The sequence below is a fragment of the Papilio machaon genome, chromosome 29 (assembly GCF_912999745.1).
Source record: "Papilio machaon chromosome 29, ilPapMach1.1, whole genome shotgun sequence".
NCBI classification, from domain to species: Eukaryota; Metazoa; Arthropoda; class Insecta; order Lepidoptera; family Papilionidae; genus Papilio; species Papilio machaon.
The window spans coordinates 140,389-162,435 of record NC_060014.1 but is presented as its reverse complement, the minus strand read 5'-3'; the positions used below and the strand labels follow the sequence as shown (position 1 = coordinate 162,435).

Here is a 22,047-nt window from a genome sequence, read left to right as displayed (position 1 = left end):
ATTGTTGGTGATTGATTTTTTGAATTTATATACAAAAAAATATATAAATAAATTGAGATCTCTCATAAAATGTTATGTATTTCAAAGTTTATAGGATTTTTCGTATTTTCATTGTCTTTTTTATTTATTTATATGGGATGTGTTTATTATAAATAAGCTTGTCTTAATGTTGAGTATTTTTTTTTATATAAGTTTTTAGCTTCTACGAAGTTATATTACATAGGATGTACCAAAAAAAATGTGTTAATTTTTTAAATGTGTTTTTTTATTTGTTATCGAAAGTTACAGCTTCTGTGATATATAGTTGAAAAAAATATTAAAAAAATAATAATTATAAAAAGGTGATATGTAAGCAATTTACGATCTTATTACAATTGGAATAAAGTATGAAATGGTATACATTTTATTTATTTGATTGAATTAGGTTCAGGGCTTTGTGCAATTTTACTCTGTTCAAAATAAAAATAAAAACTCTGTAAATAAATATATATCAAACTACAGTCCAACCTTCATGAGCGAGAGTGTCATTGTTCACTCCATGAGCGAGAGAGTCATTGTTCACTCCATGAGCGAGAGAGTCATTGTTCACTCCATGAGCGAGAGAGTCATTGTTCACTCCATGAGCGAGAGAGTCATTGTTCACTCCATGAGCGAGAGTCATTGTTCACTCCATGAGCGAGAGAGTCATTGTTCACTCCATGAGCGAGAGAGTCATTGTTCACTCCATGAGCGAGAGTGTCATTGTTCACTCCATGAGCGAGAGAGTCATTGTTCACTCCATGAGCGAGAGAGTCATTGTTCACTCCATGAGCGAGAGAGTCATTGTTCACTCCATGAGCGAGAGAGTCATTGTTCACTCCATGAGCGAGAGAGTCATTGTTCACTCCATGAGCGAGAGAGTCATTGTTCACTCCATGAGCGAGAAACTCGTGTTAGAGAGAAACTATAAGCGAGAGAAATAATTCATTCCCTTAGACCAGTGATTGTCAAACTTATTTCTTTCACCGCCCCCTTTGAAAATCAATTATATTTCAGAGCGCCCAAAATTTTTATTCAACCTTAAAACTTAAAAACCACAATTTCATTACTTTAATAGTCAATGCCCCTCATTTTTTGGACCTCTAAATCCCCCTCCTAGGTTTCAAACGCCCCCAAGGGGGTGTTATCGCCCACTTTGGGAAACACTGCCTTAGACTCTCGCTTATAAATAAGTTCAATTATATTTGATATTTTCACATATTTTCATCAGAAACATGATTTCATGAATATTATGTGATAAAATGCAAAATTAATGTTTTTTTTTCTTAAGTGTAGGTATTTTTTTTGGAACAGAGTATAAATTTAATTTATGTGGTGGAGATCTATACGTAATAGAAATAAATCAAGCAAATAGGCAAATTTATTAGAGAAAAAAATTAACTTTACATACAGTCTAACCTCGGATAAGTGAGTCTAATGACCGCGGTATTTATCTCGCTTATGGAGGTCTCTCTAACACGTGTTTCTCGCTCATGGAGTAGATAATGTTTCTCGCGTATCCAGGTTCGATTGTAAACGCTTAGTTTGAATTTAAAAAAAAATACGACAATAATTGTATAATAGTGATAGTTATTTATATCTTAACAAAATGATTGTGAACTCCGTCAGTTTATAATCTCACTAGACATAATTATAAACTGTTAGCAAAAAAAAAAATACAAAAAAATCCTTAAAAAAAGATTGATTAAATTGTGAATTTATAAATTTATGTTTTGTCAACAGTTTATAATGTGCCTAGTTAAATTGTGTACTGTTAAAGTTCAAAAACGATGACATTTTATATTAATTATGTATATTTTTAAACAATAAACAAAAATTCAATAAAATAATTTCCATATTTATTTAAAAAAATACATTTAATAAACACTCAAGACAATTGTAATTGTATTTTGTATACAATGACTTATTAAATTATTCAGACTTTGGTGAGACATTATCATTAACTTATATAGAAACGGTTAAAACACTCACGTATATATATTCTTAGTCGGCACCGACTAGTTTCGAGCCCATCGGTCATCGGGGCCCCAAACAAGTCGGTGCCGACACCTGATATAAGTGCGTGAATGTTTTAACCGTTCCTATATAAGTTAACAATGCCTTGTGTATTACACATTTCCATTGAAAAATATATTGTTTTATTTACTAACTAGCGCTCGCTCGCGACTTCGTATGCGCGGAATTAAAAAAAAAAGTATCCAATAACATTCCCCCATTCAACTGCTACCTTCCCGTTTAGTGTTGCCAGACGTCCGGATAAAGCCGGACATAGGTAAGCTTTTTGATTGCGTGTCCGGCCAAAATAAACGGTTGTCCGGCTTTTGTTAGGCTTTTTACATTTCCCAAACGAGATTGTACCTATTAATACTGAGACAAAATTCTTAATAATATAGAGTGTCCGACCTTTCTACCCAAATGTCCGGCCAAACTGGCTGGTCTGTCCGGCTAGCAGGTTTGGCGACCTGGCAACCCTATTCCCGTTAAAGTCCTGTCAGAATCAGCTGTTCCGAAGATTACTTGGAACAGTTCTTTGTAAAATACATCACATACAAGAATTATGATTTGTTTTCTAATATTACACTAGCTGTTGCCTGCGACTTCGTCGGCGCGGAATTAAAAAATAAATTAATTAGTAGTCTATGTGTTATTCCAGACTATGTTCTATATCTGTTGCCAAATTTCATCAAGATCTGTTGAGACGTTCCGAAGATAACATAAAATAAACATCCAACTAAACATTCGTATTTATAATATTAGTAAGGTTACATTTTTACAATATATTTAAATAGGTTAAATGTCAATAAAGAAAAATATTTAAGCATTGATTGAATAGGTTTTGAAACACGTAGATGTTTCCAGAAACAATGTTTCGGCAACTCAGACGTCCGCACAGTTGACTGACATATCGTCCGAGGACGTAAACTATGGTTCATACATTATCTTACTAATATTATAAACTAGCTTTTACCCGCGACTCCATCCGCGCGGAATAAAAAAATAGAAAACGGGGTAAAAATGATCCTATGTCCGTTTCCTGGTTCTAAGCTACCTGCCCACCAATTTTCAGTCAAATCGATTCAGCCGTTCTTGAGTTATAAATAGTGTAACTAACACGACTTTCTGACTATATATATACACAGGTGGGCACAGTTAATCGAAAAGTTAACTTCGTTAATCGTTAATTCGTTAATTAAAATTTTAACTTCGTTAATCTTTAAAGCGTTAAATTCTCGAAAATTTAACGCAAGTTAAAGTTAATCGTTAACAGTTAACCATACCAAAATTATACATACTAATTTCACACTTATGTGGCGACACTTGTTTAAAATAGTAATTTGACTATACATTCTATAACACATTAGTATTAGAGATAAGTATGAATGCATTATAGTATATTTCATTACGAGTGCGGAAACCCTGTCATTGCAAAGAGTTCCGACAAATGTCTACCCGAGCCGAGGCGCAGCCGAAGGTGAGGTTTGACAGTTAGAACAAATTGTAATGACAGTTCCGCACGTGTACTAAACAACTATTTTTAATACAGTTGCGAAAAAATTAAGCAATTTATTAGAATAATAAAAACACAATAAACTCAACTAACTAAAATGTTTGAAAAATGGCGCCAACCGTAAAAGAATACAAACAGAGATTTTTTTGTTTTCTTCACCCATTCTGGGTAGGCAAAGGGAACTATGGCCAAACGGCCAAGACTTCAGTAGATTATTTTTATTGATATGAAATGAAAATTAAATTTAATGAGATGAAATAAAATGAAACCTAACCTAATTCATTGAATCAAATCATTAAATCTGATATTGCAACAAATTAGGAGTTTCTTTTTAGAAACATTTGCATGAATCATAAAAACTTCTCTTCTTTTTTTTGTAAAAACTTCGTGGTTGGTTTTTTCTTTTTAATAGACATTATTTTGACAGTTGGGAAAGAGAACGCAGGAATTTGGAAAAACTGTTTTAATACAGTTGCTCAAAAAGTGGCGTATTACAGGGACGAAGAGCGATCGGAATGTGGGCTATTACATACTCTTGCTTTTATATACTCGTAATGAAATATACTATTTCGAACCTTCTTTTAATTTTGTCCTATTGGTCACGTCTTTCCCGGACGCTCTGATACATCACACTTGCACGCGAACTTCACATATATCAATTATCAACTCGTTGGTTCACCATTCGAGTCGCCGACAGCCGTCCAACATAGTTGAACTAAGGGAACATACCCATACTACGTGACCTATTTTTTAAGATTTTTCGACCCCTCCCTCCCCTCGGTGACCATTCGTAGTATATGCCAAGACCCCCCCCCCCCCCCCCCTTTAGTTTTCACGTAGTAATTCATAATTATGATTTTTAATCATTTCACAGGCAAAAATTGAAAAAAAAAATAATTTGACTCATACTCGTCTTTATTGCAGTCTTATGCACAAAACACATAAAACTTCTTGTAGCCTCCTGGATAGAATCCGCAGAGGTCGCACGCGAGACAGGTTGTCCACTGCACCACCATGCACCAACTGTGAGTTTACAAAGCGCTAAACACCGCCCTATATTCGAATATAGGTCGAAAAAATACGAGATTTCTCTCATTAAAATCGACTACGTGACAAAAAGCTGAACCACCCCCCCCCCTCCCGTGACTGACCGTAGTATTTTAAAGACTCCGCCCCCCCCCCCCCTAAACGGGTCACGTAGTATGGGTACGTTCCCTAACGAGCGTGGCGTGGCACGTACTTTAAACAAAATGACAGCACGTCTCCAAGTTTCTAATTTAACGATTAACGGACTTTTATTAACGGAAGTTGAGTTTAACGGAAGTTAACAAAAGCGTTAACACTTTTTAAAGTTAACTTAAAAGTTAATCCGTTAAGCAAAATGTTAACTTCGTTAATTAACGATTAACGGATTAACGAGTTAATGCCCAGCTCTGTATATATAAGATGCGAATGTTTAGATGGATGGATTTTTATTTGAAAATATCGCCGGAACGACTCAACAGATCTTGATGAAATTTGTCACAAATGTAGAACATAGTGTGGAAGAACACATAGGATACTTATTACGTTTTTTTTTCAATTCCAAGCGGACGGAGTCGCGGCCGATAGCTAGTTTTACATAAGTCCATTTCTAGTTAAGAGAAAAGAATAACTTAACCTTGAAAAAACACGACTGTGCTTTAATGGACAGCGCCATCTATTGGACGCCTTTTAAAACACAGATTTTAAAATTAATTCAAAGTAAATAAACTTTTATTTGATTATAATAGCGATAATTTGATTAATCAATGTAAGAAAAAATTATTATTTTCTTTCTACGTCCACTACGTTTACGTCCCCACTGAGGGGCTCGGAGTCTACCCTAATTTAGGAGTGGTTTGGCAATAGTCAACCACGCTGGCCCAGTGCGGGTTGACTTCACACATATTGAATTTCTTCTCAGATGTGTGCAGGTTGCATCACGATGTTTTCCTTCATCTTAAGTACGTCAGATGTACATATATGTATGTAAATCGAGACTTGAAAAACACATTGGTAAATAGCCGGATTTGAATCCAGGATCTGCAGATTGCAAATCAAGTGTTTAACCCCTGAGCCACGCTCGATATCATGTCACGCTCATATAAAGTCAAAACCGTTTATGGCGACATCGTTTAGAACAACATACCGGTTAAATTGACCAAAATCAAAGGTCCTGGCTGAATGTTATATGACCGCTTTATCGAAAACATTGGTTTTTACGACATTGTTTACTACGACATACCGCATTAAGCGACCACATTTGGTTAATGTTTTCGGAGAATTATATCTGTAGAACGACCGGCTCAGCTGTATTGTAAACAATTTGAATAGGTAACAGTATCCACATCTGGCACAGTATAATAGTCAATGGCTATTATCGTAAAAGTAAACAAAGTTTAGGGTCTTTTGTAATTCTTAGAAACAAAGCACATGCATGCCGTAGCCTCAAGGCCCGCTTCGTCATATGTCTTAAGTCCAGTGTTACCAACCCTACTGTTTTAACAGTAGATTTGCTGTTTTCACATTGATTTCAATGTTTTGTGTTTCATTCCTATTTTCTACTGTTTTTCAACTAGCGTTCAGCGTCACCTATTACACTGCGTGTAAAAATTACGACCTGCTTTATCTACTACTGAAACACATGAGTTCATTGATGTAGATCAATCTATTGCAATTTGTGCACCAGCTACGGAGGATTATCATCCTCCGTAGCTGGTGCACTACAATGCTCGCTGCTACGGTACAATATCTTGTACGTGAAGTTCAAGAGGAAAATGAAAAGACTCGGGAGAACAATTTACAGTGCCAACTTTGATTGACGGTCTTAATGCTGTTAGTGTATTACGAAAGATTGTTCTTTTAATGATGAAGAGTTCCACATGCAGGGAAATTGTGACGATACGCTGATTAAAATCCAACGTGAGTTACAAAATGTGTGTGCACGACAGAAGTGTTTCAAACAAACTAAAATTACAGATTTTATGCATACAAAAATGATGGAAAAATGATATTGTTCTTTAATATTATACGTTTGTATTGAAGTAAACAAAGTGCGGTTTAATTTCCTACATGAATATACATATCTTTCCTATTAATACCTGTCACCGGTTGTTACAACTATCGGTTTATACGACTCAATATGAGTAGTCCCTTCGATGTCGTTATAACAGATTTTGACTGTATTGTCATGTTTAGGCTCAAGTTGTTACACTGGATTTTACATAGATACAAACCAACATACATAAAAAGTCTCTCTTTTAGTCGGTTGAAAACAGTTCCATTGTCCCACACTATCGTAATATTTATTAATAATGTTCAGACGCGTCTACAATCGCATAGAACAACTTGTGTTTTGTACAACAGACAGAAACATACCAACAAACACATGTGTTTATGAAAACTAATCTACCTGTTTCTGAAACATGATTATCTGTTTCAGAAACACGTAGATTTTGTTTCTGAAATAGAGTTTATAAACACAAACAGCGACTACGTCCGCGCGTAATTGAAAAAAAAACTTAATTATTAACATATGTGTGTTCCAGACTATGTTCTATATCCATACCAAATTTCATCAAAACCCGTTGAGCTGTCCTGGAGATATCTTCTAACAAACATCCATACATCCAAACTTTCGCATTTATAACAAACATTAGTAAGATACAGAGCTGGGCATTAACTCGTTAATGCGTTAATCGTTAATTAACGAAGTTAACATTTTGCTTAACGGATTAACTTTTAAGTTAACTTCAAAAAGTGTTAACGCTTTTGTTAACTTCCGTTAAATTCAACTTCCGTTAAAAAAAGTCCGTTAATCGTTAAATTAGAAACTTGGAGACGTGCTGTCATTTTGTTTAAATTACGTGCCACGCCACGCTCGTAAGTTCAACTATGATGGGCGACTGTCGGCGACTCGAATGGTGAACGAACGAGTTGATAATTGATATATGTGAAGTTTGCGTGCAAGTGTGATGCATCATCAGAGCGTCCGGGAAAGACGTGACCAACAGGACAAAATCAAAAGAAGGTTCGAAATAGTATATTTCATTACGAGTATATAAAACAAGAGTATGTAATAGCCCACATTCCGAACGCTCTTCGTCCCTGCAATACCCTCCAATCCCTTTTTGAGCAACTGTATCAAAACGATTTTTTACTCGTGCTTTTTCTTTAGCTTTTCCAAACTCGTGCGTTCTCTTTCCCAACTGTCAAATAATGTCTATTAAAAAGAAAAAAACCAACCACGAAGTTTTTACAAAAAAAATCATTGAAGTTTTTATGATTCATGCAAATATTTCTAAAAAGAAGTTCCTAATTTGTTACAATATCAGATTTAATGATTTGATTCAATGAATTAGGTTAGGTTTCATTTAATTTCATCTCATTAAATTTCATTTTCATTTCATATCAATAAAAATAATCTACTGAAGACTTGGCCGTTAGGGCATAGTTCCCTTTGCCTTTGCCTTCACCCAGAATGGGTGAAGAAAACAAAAAATCTCTGTTTGTATTCTTTTACAGTTGGCGCCATTTTTCAAACATTTTAGTTAGTTGAGTTTATTGTGTTTTTATTATTCTATTTCTTCATTTTTTCGCAAATGTATTTAAATAGTTGTTTAGTACACGTGCGGAACTGTCATTACAACATGTTCCAAATGTCAACCCTCACCTTCGGCTGCGCCTCGGCTCGGGTAGACATTTGTCGGAACTCTGCAATGACAGGCTTTCCGCACTCGTAATGAAATATACTATAATGCATTCATACTTGTCTCCAATACTAATTTGTTATAGAATGTATAGTCAAATTACTATTTTAAACAAGTGTCGCCACAATAACTGTGAAATTAGTATGTATAATTTTGGTATGGTTAACTGTTAACGATTAACTTTAACTTGCGTTAAATTTTCGAAAATTTAACGCTTTAACGATTAACGAAGTTAATTTTTTAATTAACGAATTAACGATTAACGAAGTTAACTTTTCGATTAACTGTGCCCACCTGTGGTAAGATAGTTGCTGAGTGCATGCAAAGCTAATTAATGGCTTTAGAGATAGAATATTAATTTCGGCCTCTACAACAGACAGATCACAATAAAACTGTCATGTGACCTTATATTATTAATTATTGATTTTATCAAATTATTTATTGAAAAATTTAAAAGTTAAAAATTTCGTATTTGCGTTTTTTTTAATTAAATAACTGTTGCCCGCGACTTAGTCACTCTCGCAAACATCATCTAACTTCCATTAAAAGTTTTTTTTTTTAAATTATAGTGTTGTAAACGAGCAAACGGCTAATTGAAATCGCAGAAATAGCGTAGCTTCCGCTGCCCATAGACATCAGCATGCAGATGCGTTGCCTACCTTTATGCCAAAGGCCTGCCTCCGCTGCCAAATCCACTTTCTGTTTCCATCATTTTCGTCTAAGTAAAGGGAGGCCGACGACAAGTCCCGTCAAAATTTCTCCAGTCGTTTCTGAGCTAACCCGGAACAAACGCAAAACATCTTGTGTATGAAACATGGTTTTTTTTTCGTTATTACAAACAGACATTCCTATATTTATTATTATGTAATAGATTATATACGATTCATCAATTTATTTACTTAGTTATTTACAATTAAAATTATTAGATTTTCGTCACCTTCACGTTATTGACAAAATATAAATTATTTGGAATGTAGAAAAACTAACAAATGACGAAAGTTGATTGAAAGTAGTGTTTGAAAAATTATAACCTCTGGTCCGTCATATTGTAATCTAACTAACAATTTATATTGTTCATTATATGGTAAATTGTGAGTTTATCGGACGATAAGTTTAGCAAGAATAAAAAATAATAATAAAGAAAAAACATCTCGTTTCGATGAAATTAACATGGCCGCCATTACGAAATAACACTTTTTGAGTTATTTTGTGATAATCGTGAGAAAAATTGAAACAATATTGTAAAATAAGTGTTTCTAGTAATGTGAAAAAAAAGTTTTCCAAGGATTATTTCTCTAGTAGCTGTGACCCGCGACTTCTTCAGCGTGGAATTAAAAAAAAAACTTAATAATTAATCTATGTTCTATAAGTGTCAAATTTCATCAATGTCCTTAGAGTAATTCCAAAGATACCTTTAAACAAATATCCAACTAAACTTTCGCATTCATAAGATTAGATGCAAGATAAATATTCCATTTTTAGCGCCAAATGTGTTTCTCTATGGCTGAAAATACTTCTGTTTTTGATCTTAATGAAGAATAAAAAAAAAACAAAAGTTATAAAGTTAGTTTTAGTTGAAACAAAAATAATGAGGTTAAGAAAATTACCGTAAGAATGACGACAAAATGAAATGCACATTTACTTTAATGTATTTATTTTGATAAATTTAATTTAATAAATAACTTATTGTTATTGTGATAATTTATTGATATTAATATTTATTAAGTTATATTTACATTTATTAAACAATATCTTTGTGTTTCAGCTGTTGGTTGTCTACAAAGACATGGAGTGACAAAAGTTCTAAGAGGAGCTTATAATAGAGTTTACTAAGGACTAGTGACAGTGCGTTGTTCTGAATTAAACACACCTATTTAAGTTCATTACAGTTAATTCTATCTGTATAATTAGTTCATGGGTATGTTCCGATATACACTGCGGGCACTGCACAGTGCTATCACTGTAGAAAAATTCGTTCCGTTATGGACTGCCAGTAAACTGCCGCAGTACCCTAGGGCAATATATGACGTCATAAATCGCCGCCATATTCTACTGTGAGCACTGGCGTTTTCGAGGTAAGGTACTTGCAGTACTTTGATCACGTGATCAGTCAAAACCACCCGAGTGCCTGACATCTTATAAACAAAGCTACAGTTTAATTAGAAAATGTTAAAGTTCTTTAATTAGTTTGGATTAATAAATAAAACAATGAGAAACATATTCTTTTTTATGAAAAAGTACTTATTTTGTTTACATTATAAATTCAATTTATAATTAATATTAATTAAAATATTTTTAATTTGACAGTACTCCAAAACAGTTTTTTTTATGTACTAGAAAACTTGAATACACTCATTTGAATGTCGCGTTAAAAAAATGCGGCTGACAGTATACGAGATTGCGTTCCGTTTTAAATCGTAACCAGTATAACTGGCTATAAAGGAACGGCTTCACAGTATACTGAATTGACGTCACACTCTACAGTGGTCGCAGTGTATATCGGAACACACCCCATATCTTCACCACTACGAACTACAACAGTCAGCGCTAAAATGGCGATGATCAAATAGGCACAAGACGCCAAGGTTTATAGCCTGTCTATATATAGATAAAATAAATAAAATATAAAACTCGTTTTTGAAATGCTGGTCATTCTTTATTAAAATAAATGAACAAAATAAGTTTTTATGTACTTCAATATTTTAATTAAAATAAAATATGGAATAATAAATTAAAAATGTAACAATGAGTTACATGTAATTTTATTAATTTATACAATAAATATGCAAAAGATCATTTTGTATTGTGTTTTTATATTATTTGCTGCGTTTGTCGCCTTAATTTAAATATGTTATATTTGTGGTATTGTTGATATGATTTCATTAATTAATTATCACTACAAATAATTTACTTAATAATTAAACTTTGAGTAATTCACAAAACTGTTTCAGTTTTACATTTTTGTGGAATTTTTCTATTAATTTTTATGGAAAATTTTATTAGAATGTAGTTTTCGACTGCAGTGACAAATGTTGTCATCTCTTATTTTCTCTTTTAAAAAAACAGAGACAGCAAGAAGAAGCACTGCAGTTGAAACTTTAAATGTAAGTTTAAATCTTGAAACATTTTCTGTGTTTTGAAAAAGTTCCTTTGCAAAGTATTTAATTTACAATATTACTAAATATATACTTATTGAATAAATGTACAATCTAATTCACAATATCTTGAGGAAATGTACAATCTATTATTGCCTATTTGTTTGAAATAAATATCCGATTTTCTATACGACATTTGATCTAAATGGGAAGAAAATTTAATTTGACTGTACAACGAGATATGTTACGAATGTAACAATTTCAAGCACTAGATGTGTCGTAATGTCCGTCATAGTATCGCCTGTAGTCGGGGGGTGCGGGGGGTGCGGGGGGTGCGGGGGGCAGACACGGGGGGTAGACGCACCCCCCGTACAGTTGAGACAGCACGTCGTAGGGTGCGGCGGGGGGTGCCGGCCGCGCCATGCTGAACAGCGCCTCCGGGTCGCACACGAACTTGTACACGTATCGTTCTCCTACATAGAGTTAAATAATAAATCACAAAAAACTACGTAAAAAACTGCTTAGTGTACAATCACTGATCTCTACACATGGACAGGGTATAAACCTGGCCTTTTTGTGCCTATTTCATTTACACTATTTTAGCGCTGATTGTTGCAGTTACTAGCGAAAGTTTCGGATGAAAGAAGATTGCATGTAGCTGAGATCAGAGGAAGTTTGAAAGAAGCGCCAGTTATCGAGAAATTGAGGAGCAGAAGGTTAGCGTGGCTTGGACATGTTATGCGGAGGGATGATGATTATATAAACAAAAAAGTAATGAGATTGAATGTGGATGGCTATAAAGGTAGAGGAAGAACAAAAAAGTATGTATGGATTGTGTGAAAGAGGGGGGTTAATTCAGATATGATGGTTGATAGACATGTATGGAGGAGTACATACTGTGCTGGTCCTCCATAGGGATAAGGACAGGTTGATGATCTTGCTGTTACTAGCAGTGGTGAGGATTAGAACTAATAATAGAGGTAGCATTAACTGTCAGGGATTTGAACAGTCGCGTTTAAGTTGGAACAAAGCAAAAGTTGTCATTTCCAAGCAACGCCCTATCCATGTATAGAGAACAGTGAGTGCAATACAAACTGCTTATTCTTTATGCGTTTTCATTGCCGAAACATTTGCATTAACATGTTGTTTTCTAAATAAGAACGAGATATGTTTTGATACAAGTGTTGCAACAGTGAAAACGCAAGTGAAAAATCAAATGAAAACAACAAATATGATAAAGTACCAGGATAACATAAGAATGTAGAACTCACCGGCGACTTTCTGCATAATGCCTTTCTCATAGTAATAGCGCAAAGAGCGAGACAGCTTGTCATAGTTCATAGCTGGTCTGTTCTTCTGTGCGCCCCAACGTCGCGCAACCTGAGAGAGGAAGACAGATATATACAACACGTATAAGTTAAAAATAGATAGACATATGATACTGACCTCCTCGGGCTCGTGCAGTTTGAACTCGAGTCCTCGTCCTGTCCATGCGACGCAGCGCGCGCCCTCAGCCAGCAGAGACACCAGGAACTGCCACAGCTGGAGAGCGCCGCGACGTCCCCCGCCTCCAGGAAACCATAGTTACCAATAGTTACCAAAAGTTACCAATAGTTACCAATAGTTACTAAAAGTTACTTATAATTACTACAGTAAGCTAGAGTGAACATTATTTATCGAGATTTACCCGACCATAGAAAGAATTATATATTCTTCGAGAACATAATATGTTTGACGTATTTTTTTAAAATATAAGGTGATAAACGAGAATTGACCACTGACCATAGACATCCGTATTTGTAGACGCTTTGCCTAGAGTTTTAATCAGCAGAGGACGCGCAGAGAGAAGGTATTTTTCTTACCAATGCTTTCACTCCCCCTACATTCCACTTGATTCCACAAGATGGGAAGGGGAAGAGGATAAATTACACTAGGCGGAATTACTTCCACTTAACGTCTATCTTTTTTTTATATCAAAATGTGGCAAACGAGCAAATGACCACCAGAATTCGCCTAATAGCGAGGCGATCGTTGCCCATCCGCAAATGCAGATCTGTTGCCTACCTTTAACCAAAGGAGAAGAGGACGCACAGAAAGAGAATATTTCAACTTCCTATGCGTCCCCTCTTCTGCCAAATCAACTTGTGTATAACCTTGGTACTTCAGCGGTCGAGGTTCTAACCTAACACTATTAAAATTGTGCCAACAATTCCATTGTATGAAGCATAAACTCCTAAACCAATTTTGATGAGTGAAGCGTCATTCGATTATAATGCTTTCCCTCAATTTTGTAAGGGAACCTTATTTGTTTTTTCAATGTAATAAATGGCGTTGTATGTCTACTTACCGGAGTGCGTTGTGGAGACGTGGTGCGGAGGTGAGGCTGCGTCAGCTCGCGCGGGGCAGAGCGAGCTGCTCACTGACATCACACAGTACACACAATTTCAAATGTATGTACACAAGCTTTGTAAAAACATATTGAAGTAATCTTATTGTCTTACTAATATTATAAACTAGCTTTTACCCGCGACTCCGTCCGCGAGGATTAAAAAAAAATCACACAAGATAAAAAAAGTTCCTATGTCCGTCTCCTAGTTCTAAGCTACCTCACCATCAATTTTCAGCTAAATCAGTTCGACCGATCTTGAGTTATAAATAGTATAACTACCACGACTTTATTTTACACTAGCTTTTACCCGCGACTCCGTCCGCGCGTAATAAAAAATAGAAAACTGGGTAAAAATTATCCTATGTCCGTTTCCTGGTTCTAAGCTACCTGCTCACCAATTTTCAGTCAAATCGATTCAGCCGTTCTTGAGTTATAAATAGTGTAACTAACACGACTTTCTTTTATATGTATAGATATATAGAGACTAATGTTTACATGTATGGAGATTAGAAGATATCTCCGGATAATTGTAGCGTCTACTCGCTTTCATCTCGATCGGGTATCGCGTAGCTTTGAGTTCAAGTGAGATAGACGTATAGTTTTGTTTGTAAATTGAGATCTTTATCCCGCTCATTTTTCAACGTTTAGTTAGTCAAAATTGAAAGTGTATAGCTGGCTTTATAAAGTGACGTATTGACAAGTGAACGAATTAATTATAGTCTACTAATTGTCAAAGCAAATTACAAACTGACGGAGTTTATTTTGAAGATAATTATACGAAATCTCACCCATCTTGTCTCCCCAGGGTTGTTCCGAGCTGGAGACGGTCTCCTCGCGAGGCTCCTCCTCCCCGCACTTACTCAAAGAACTGCATCTAAATGTGGCGCATTGGTCACAGTTTACATATTATTTTAATTTTAATTTATATGTTTTATTAGACCTTATTTTGTTCAGTACCTGTGCAGATTGTAATGTTCCCTGTAGTCAGGCCTAACTTCATCATTGTCACTTTTGCAGCTGAAACAGTCAACAATATCTATAGTATTAGCTGACTAGAAATGTCACATATACGTTTCACTTGAGTTAAAAAAAAGAACTATTAAAACGTAAAATATTTATATAAACCTTTTTTTATACTTCTCCTAACTTATGACTGCCATTTTTATGATTTAAACTATTTGCTATTAACATCTTCTAGGAGTTTTTCAATATCATTGTGACAATATAACCTCAAAATTGAACAAAGAAAAAAAAAATTTACTACACAAATACAGGAGAAAAAAATACACAACACAGATTTCTAAGAACAATTAATAGAAAATTGTATCCAAAAGGAGCCAGCTTAGCGTATGTAAGGACGGCCTAATAAGTCCTTGCGCTAGTTTTCAGTTGGCTCCTGTATTACTAACTACAAGTCTAAATTAATGTTTATATATATTTTTTTTACTAAAGTATGTCATGATTTATGCAAATAAAACATGTGCAATAAATAAAACGGTTATCAAACATGATTGTAGGTTATTGTCTTATTCTGTGTTTATTATTGGGTTATTACCCAACTGACAATGGAGGGCAATGTTTTTCATACGGGTATGTTTGTAAAATATGTACCCATTGTTGAGTGAAGAATTATGTATCACATCTCTTTGGTAGACAAGAAGTTTGTGTTCTGCCAAAGAAGTGGCATACTGACCAACAAGACCTTTGTCTTTTGTATTAGAAAAAGATAGGTGAAAATATAGTAAGAGAATAGCGCGGGAAATTAACAACGAGATGTAGGAGTGAATAAAGTTTAATATTATTATTGTAAATTATGTTTATAGTGTGAGAATAAGGATTTAAACGACTGAACTGAGTGTCAAAGGTATAAGGAGAGTATAAGACGTAGGGATTTTAAATGTAAAAGATAATATATCTTACGGCAAGTGCGTATGCGGCTCGTAGTGCGTGTGTCGGGGGTAGAGGGGCGGCTGTGCGGGGGTGCAGGGGGGCGGGGCGTCACGCCGCACCCCCGGCCCCGGCCCCGGCCCCGGCCCCGCCACACCCGCACTATCCCTGTGTGAGAAATAATTACTGTGAGATATGATACTTATTTCTGAACGATAATCTGTCATTAAAAGATTTTGCTGACGTGTTCTTCCCTTCACCCTTTTATCGTTAGATTATGAGTGGCTATATTAAATAAAATTTATTAATAACTTAAGTGTTTTACTATATGTAACCTCACTTTTAACCGCACCTTTACAAGGCTTTTTTGGTTTTGTTAAAGCTAGTTAAACCTTTCATACAAAAGGAAATGTAAATCTTTGAAACACGGTGACTGTAGTCGTTCAGTGACTATTGCAATATCAATTTTTTTATGTCAAAAGATGGCAAACAAGCAAACGGCCACCTGAATTCGCCGCAATAACGAGGCGACCGTTGCCCATAGACATCCGCAAATGCAGACGCGTTGCCTACCTTTAATCAACGGAGAAGGGGACGCATAGGAAGAGAATATTTCCCCTTCCTTTGCGTCCCCTCTTCCGCCAAATCCACTTCCTCATCCCATCATTTCCTAATAGGAAAAGTGTGGAAAGGGAAGGAGGACTAAAATAAGGCCTCCGAGACCACACTCATCAGACGAAACGCGGAATTGCTTTCACTTCACGCCTGTCTTCTGTGTTGTCGTGTTATAGAGGTTCGTACAAAAGCAAGCTTAGCCGACATTTTGTTCTTTCTGCGCTAAAACCAGTCGCTCACAACCTATTTGTCAAGTGTGAGAAAAGTAGCTGCGATTTTCAAGATGGCGGAGTAAATCTACTCAGGGTCCTAGTTTACCTGTGCTGGTAGTGTATGCCCCAGGGTAGGGCGTAAGGCGGCTGCGCCATGACGATGTTCAGGACATCGCGAGGATACCGGCTGACACCAGCTAGTATCAGAACACTAGTTGCTACTGAAACAATGTTGTTTTAATGTTAACAGATGTTAAACAAATTGTATATTCCATTTAAGACCGATTTCTGAGATTTTATTGAAATTTAAAACAGATTTAACACAGTTCAGGGTTATGTAACGGATTTTTGTAGCATCTGAAAATTAAATAACAATTAAAAACTTTGTGAAGAAATTAACAAATATTTCTACTTAAAAAAAAAATAGAATTAATGTACACATTTAACGTTACTCGGAAGAAGCACCATCTATTGATGAAAACCGTAACTTTAATCTAAACCGTTAGTTACTGTTATACAAAACCCATTCAAACACAACGAGCTTTATTTTATAAAATGGTTATCAAACTGTATTAGTACTGATCACCCTTCTTTGAGTCGTTCTGTAAAACTTCGTTGTCCGCAATCGAATTACGCTTCCTTTCAATCCGCTAACCGCATTCTCTGCTGATCCTGTTAGCGCGCGGCGTGATGGTTTCCTTTTTGTAGGCAGGAGATAATTTCCTGCGGAAATACTTTCAATACTTGAGTATTGCTTAGTTGAAAACACGATTTAGAAATAAATCTAAACACTTTATTGAGATTTTTATTTTTATTAAAAACTTTGATATTAATTCTTGAGGTTCACAACCTTTAGTATGAAATTATTTATTTAATTAATTTGGAGGACATTTTAAAATATTTCGCAAAAAGCGCCTGTCATAAACGAATAACTAATAATGCGGCATGAAGATTCAATATTAAATACAATCAGTCTTTTATTTTGGGAATGAAAACAATTTTAAAGCAGTCCTAAATTGTCTACTCTATTTCAGCCGTTATATCTGAATTCACTCCCTTCTCTATATCCTCTTTTACACAATCCATCCATACTTTATTTGGTCTTCCTCTATATTTGTGGCCATCCACATTCAATCTCCTTACTTTCTTATTTATGTGATGATCATCTCTCCGCATAATAATTTCCCACCCTTTTCTTGTAAGGAAGGGGGAGTGGATTTGACAAAGGATGGAGCCCATAGGAAGGGGAAATATGCTCTTTCTGTGCGTCCTGTCGTCCGTCGATTAAAAGTAGGTAACGCATCTACAATTGCGGATGTCTATGTGCAGCGGTCGCTTCGCTATTACACCGAATTCATGTGGCCGCTTACTCGTATATGTAAATGTCCATACCACGCTAACCTTTGACGTTGTCTAGTTCCATACACGGTACTAAAAAATCAATAACCTATAATGTTTCTTGTCAATAATTATTGATACAAAGTTATCTGAACTGCGGCTGCCCCCCGGCGCGCCTCACGTCGGCCACCGCTGTGATAGTGATGAACTTCCCTCTCCCTTGCCCTCTCTTCCCCTGTCATGGCCATGCACCCCCGATACAGCGCATGATATCGATGTGTCTGTCATCACATATTTCATAAGTTACTAGCAATTGTCCGCGACTTTGTCCACGCGGAATTAAAAAAAAACTTAATAAGTATGTGTGGTTCCAGACTAGGACTAGACTATCTACATCTATGCCAAATTTCATCAAGATCCATTGAACCATTCCGGAGATATCTTCAAACAAACATCCATCCATCTAAACTTAAGCATTTGTAATATTAACAAGATCGTTACACTCACAAAAATTCAATTTAGTTCTGTAGTTGAGGAAGCTATTCAATGCAAACAAACAATCAAATAATTTTATAAATTTAAAACAGCAGTACGGCAGCCAAAAATTAATTATGCGTTGGTAAATTCACTTATACTAAAACTATTTACGTATTTACACTAATTATTTCAATGTAACTATCTATAATTCACGTTCATCACGTTGTTATTACTTCCCGCGCGATTCTCATTTCTTTTCGTCTATCTTTTTCTGATTTAAAAAAGGCAAAGGTCTTGATGGTCTGTCTGCCACCTCTTTGGCAGAATGTTTAATTCTGCACTGAACATAAGTCAAATAAGTCTGACTACGCACGGACATATTCCTACTGCGATAGTTGGTCTAACATCTTCTGCAACAAATTGTTTTAAATTTTATCAAATTTAAATACTTTTCCCTTAATACATAATATATACAAACATTTTGAACATATTTGCTTTTCGCTCGGGAAGGCTGAAGACACGTCTTGTCTCAATATCCGGTTTTAGGGGAATGGGAGGGGATGCGGGATGAGCAGGGAGGCGGGAGAGGAGAATTTGGTTAACAATCAATCTCCTTAAGAAACTGACAAAAAAATTAATAGAATTTCACTTCAGAAACAGTCGAAAAATTTAACAGGAAAATGACTACGTAAATCTTTGAAATCCGGAGAGTTTAGTCGCTAAGCAACTTACGCAATACATTGTCATAGAGATTTGTACATACTTTGACATTTTTATCTATCATAGCCAAAGACAGTCGCTCCAACTTGTTCATCAAGACCGTTGTGAGAAATGTCGTACGGTTTTTAAGATGGCGTAGCTTTATACAGTTGACTTCTAGTTACTGTGCCTGTACTGATTGAATAGACGACTGGCGTCGACGATATAACGATGTGTTAACGGAGCGCGGGCAACGCGATACTCGCGACGCAACCAAACGAAATTAGTTTCGACGATTTACTTTGTTTGTGTTCGAAGGGCCTAATTAATTCCATTTGTTGATAATGTTCTATGAGTTTTTAATATAACTAGTCATATTGTAAATTATAAATCTTGCAATTGGTGGAAGACATACAAAGAAGTCAGAAGTTGGAGGCTGAAGTCTACCTGAAGTGACTAGGCATCAGTCAACACACACATAAACGAACATTTGTTCATCGGTGGCTCAATGGTTATGCATCGGACTTTTAATCTACACATAAAGGTTCAAACTCTGCGATACATCAACGTGTTTATTGATTCTCGAATTTCAAATGTACAACAGACTTTCTTACGGTGAAGGAAAACAAAAACATCTAATATATAAAATTCTCGTGTCACAGTTTTCGTTCCCGTACTCCTCCGAAACGGCTCTCATGAAATTTTGTGAGCATATTGAGTAGGTCTGAGAATCGGCCAACATCTATTTTTAATTTTTTTATTTTTTTTTAACTGCGCGCGGACGGAGTCGCGGGCGACAGCTAGTCTTTATATATAAAAGAAAGTCGTGTTACACTATTTATAACTCAAGATCGGTCGAACTGATTTAGCTGAAAATTGATGTGGAGGTAGCTTAGAACTAGGAGACGGACATAGGAACTTTTTTATTTTGTGAGCATTTTTTTTATTACGCTCGGACGGAGTCGCGGGTAAAAGCTAGTTTGTTATAAAAGCATTGATTTCTTGTGAATGATGTAACAAGTATTACCCCACACATAGCACTAGTGTCGCGCCCCGGGTGGCGCCGCGTCGACAACACTATGCGGGGTAGACAGGACAATGGACGAATCATTAGCTAATTGCACTGAGACTTTAGGGTTGACAATAGATAATTTTATTTTTATGTAAAACTAGCTGCCGCCCGAGACTCCGTTCACGGGGATTTTAAAAAAAAAACTTAATTAGTAGTTTATGTGTTTTTCTAGACTATGTTCTACATCTATGACAAATTTCATCAAGATTTTTTGAGCTGTTCCGGAGATAACTTCTAACAAACATCCATCTAAATTTTCGCTTAAATAATATTTTTCTAACTCTGTGTTTAAAAAAAAAATGTCAATTTTCGTAACTGAAACTGGTTTAACCTGTAAACAAATAAAAAATTTCGATCTATTCAATGCAATGTCTGTATTTTAAATAAAATTATAGAAAATTTATTACATTTTTGTAATTTTTTTGTACCAACCCTATTTGTTACAGGGCGTGAAGTTGTCAGAATAGTAGAGGAAGTATCGATGTATTGTCATCATTCTACTATTTGTTTTGTTATTACCTTATGACTCAGTGGTTGGTAACCTGTTAGGGAATTTTGAAACAGGTTCAAATTTAATTTTCTTATGTGAGCTGTTTTTAATAAAATAAATATATTTTTCGTAACCGTTTTGTGTTACAACGAATTAAAAAAAAATGTTTGAATCTCTTAAATATGAGTTCATATTTTATTCCAAGTTGCCATTAAATAAAAAAACGAAGTTACATGTCAGTTAATCTTCCAATTTTAGTTTTTTTATTTGCGTTGTTTCCGCTACGTGATAATAGATGGCTTCGCCCGAGTGACAAAGAATTAATCCAAGGCTCCTACGTAAACTATCGTATGTTTGAAACGCAAATTTTTCAACACAAAACTTTATTAAGGTAATTTAAAAAAAACATACAACGGGGGTAAGGGATTTCTTCTAAAAGCAAAATTTTGACAAACGATAGTCTACGTAGGAGCCATAGATATACCTCTTTTCTCTCATACCCGGTGATAATAATAATAATAATAATGTGAGGAGGTTTCTGTCTCTGGAGGCCTAACCGCCGGTAGCTTGGGCCCAAGGCTCCGCTGCCGACGTATCTAGATTTTTTATATTTTTTTTAATATTGTTTTAGTTTGTATTAAGAAATATATATAAAATTAGACAGTAAATAAATATGTGGAATAATAATAATAATTCATTTCATGATGTCCCGTCTATTAGTTAAAAACATTGTAAAAATGCGCTCATCTCGTGAGCTGATTTTTTGATCCCGCTTATTTTTTTTTAATCATGATATCTTTTAAACTATTTGTCAGAATTATATACTGTAAAAAAAGAATTTTAAACTACATCTACTTCTGATAACGAACACATTTATTCGATTTATTTGGAATTTATTAAATATTACAATGAAAAAAACTTAAAGAAAAAAATTCAATATCTAGGGGGTTCAAAACTTTAATTAAAATGAAAACATATATATTGTATAACCTACATAATAGTGTAAAACTGTATTTTAATCCATTTTGTGTCATAGCAGAACATAGAAGCGAAAAAGAAGACACGAAAAACGACTTTTTCATAAGATTTATTAAGATAGATTATAACAATGCTCAGAGCTATTTATTAATCATAAATTGTTTTGAACTGTTCACCCCTTTACAACACCGGTGTGATACAACAACAAACTGTAATGTACAAAGGTATCGGAAGTGCAGCTAATGCCCCAGTTAAATATTAAAACTCCCAAAGGAGAGCGTGGCTCCCTGCGGACATTACTACTGTTGCAATTTAATAACAAAGGAAGAAAAAACTATTTTTTTCTATATAAATAATTTCAGCATGTTGTTTACTGGTGTGAGTGTCAAAAGGAAACTTTTACATGTGCTTTCTTAGAGAAAAGAACAGAACCTGTGCTGAATAGAAAAAAACTAGCTTATAAAATGGCGACGTACATCAGCTACCTTCAGGTCTAATGGTTAAAAAAGAATTCAGAT

The 22,047-nt window shown here is 35.1% G+C and overlaps 1 protein-coding gene across 1 annotated transcript; it reads right to left on the bottom strand.

Moving 5' to 3' along the window:
- Positions 1-11,590: 11,590 nt before the first annotated feature.
- LOC106708157 (ETS translocation variant 4) lies at positions 11,591-16,631 on the bottom strand. The gene is given in 9 exon segments (XM_045685180.1): positions 11,591-11,789; positions 11,791-11,845; positions 12,644-12,752; positions 12,819-12,940; positions 13,720-13,791; positions 14,550-14,635; positions 14,719-14,778; positions 15,682-15,816; positions 16,582-16,631. Coding segments are annotated over 9 exon segments (888 nt in total).
- Positions 16,632-22,047: the final 5,416 nt, after the last annotated feature.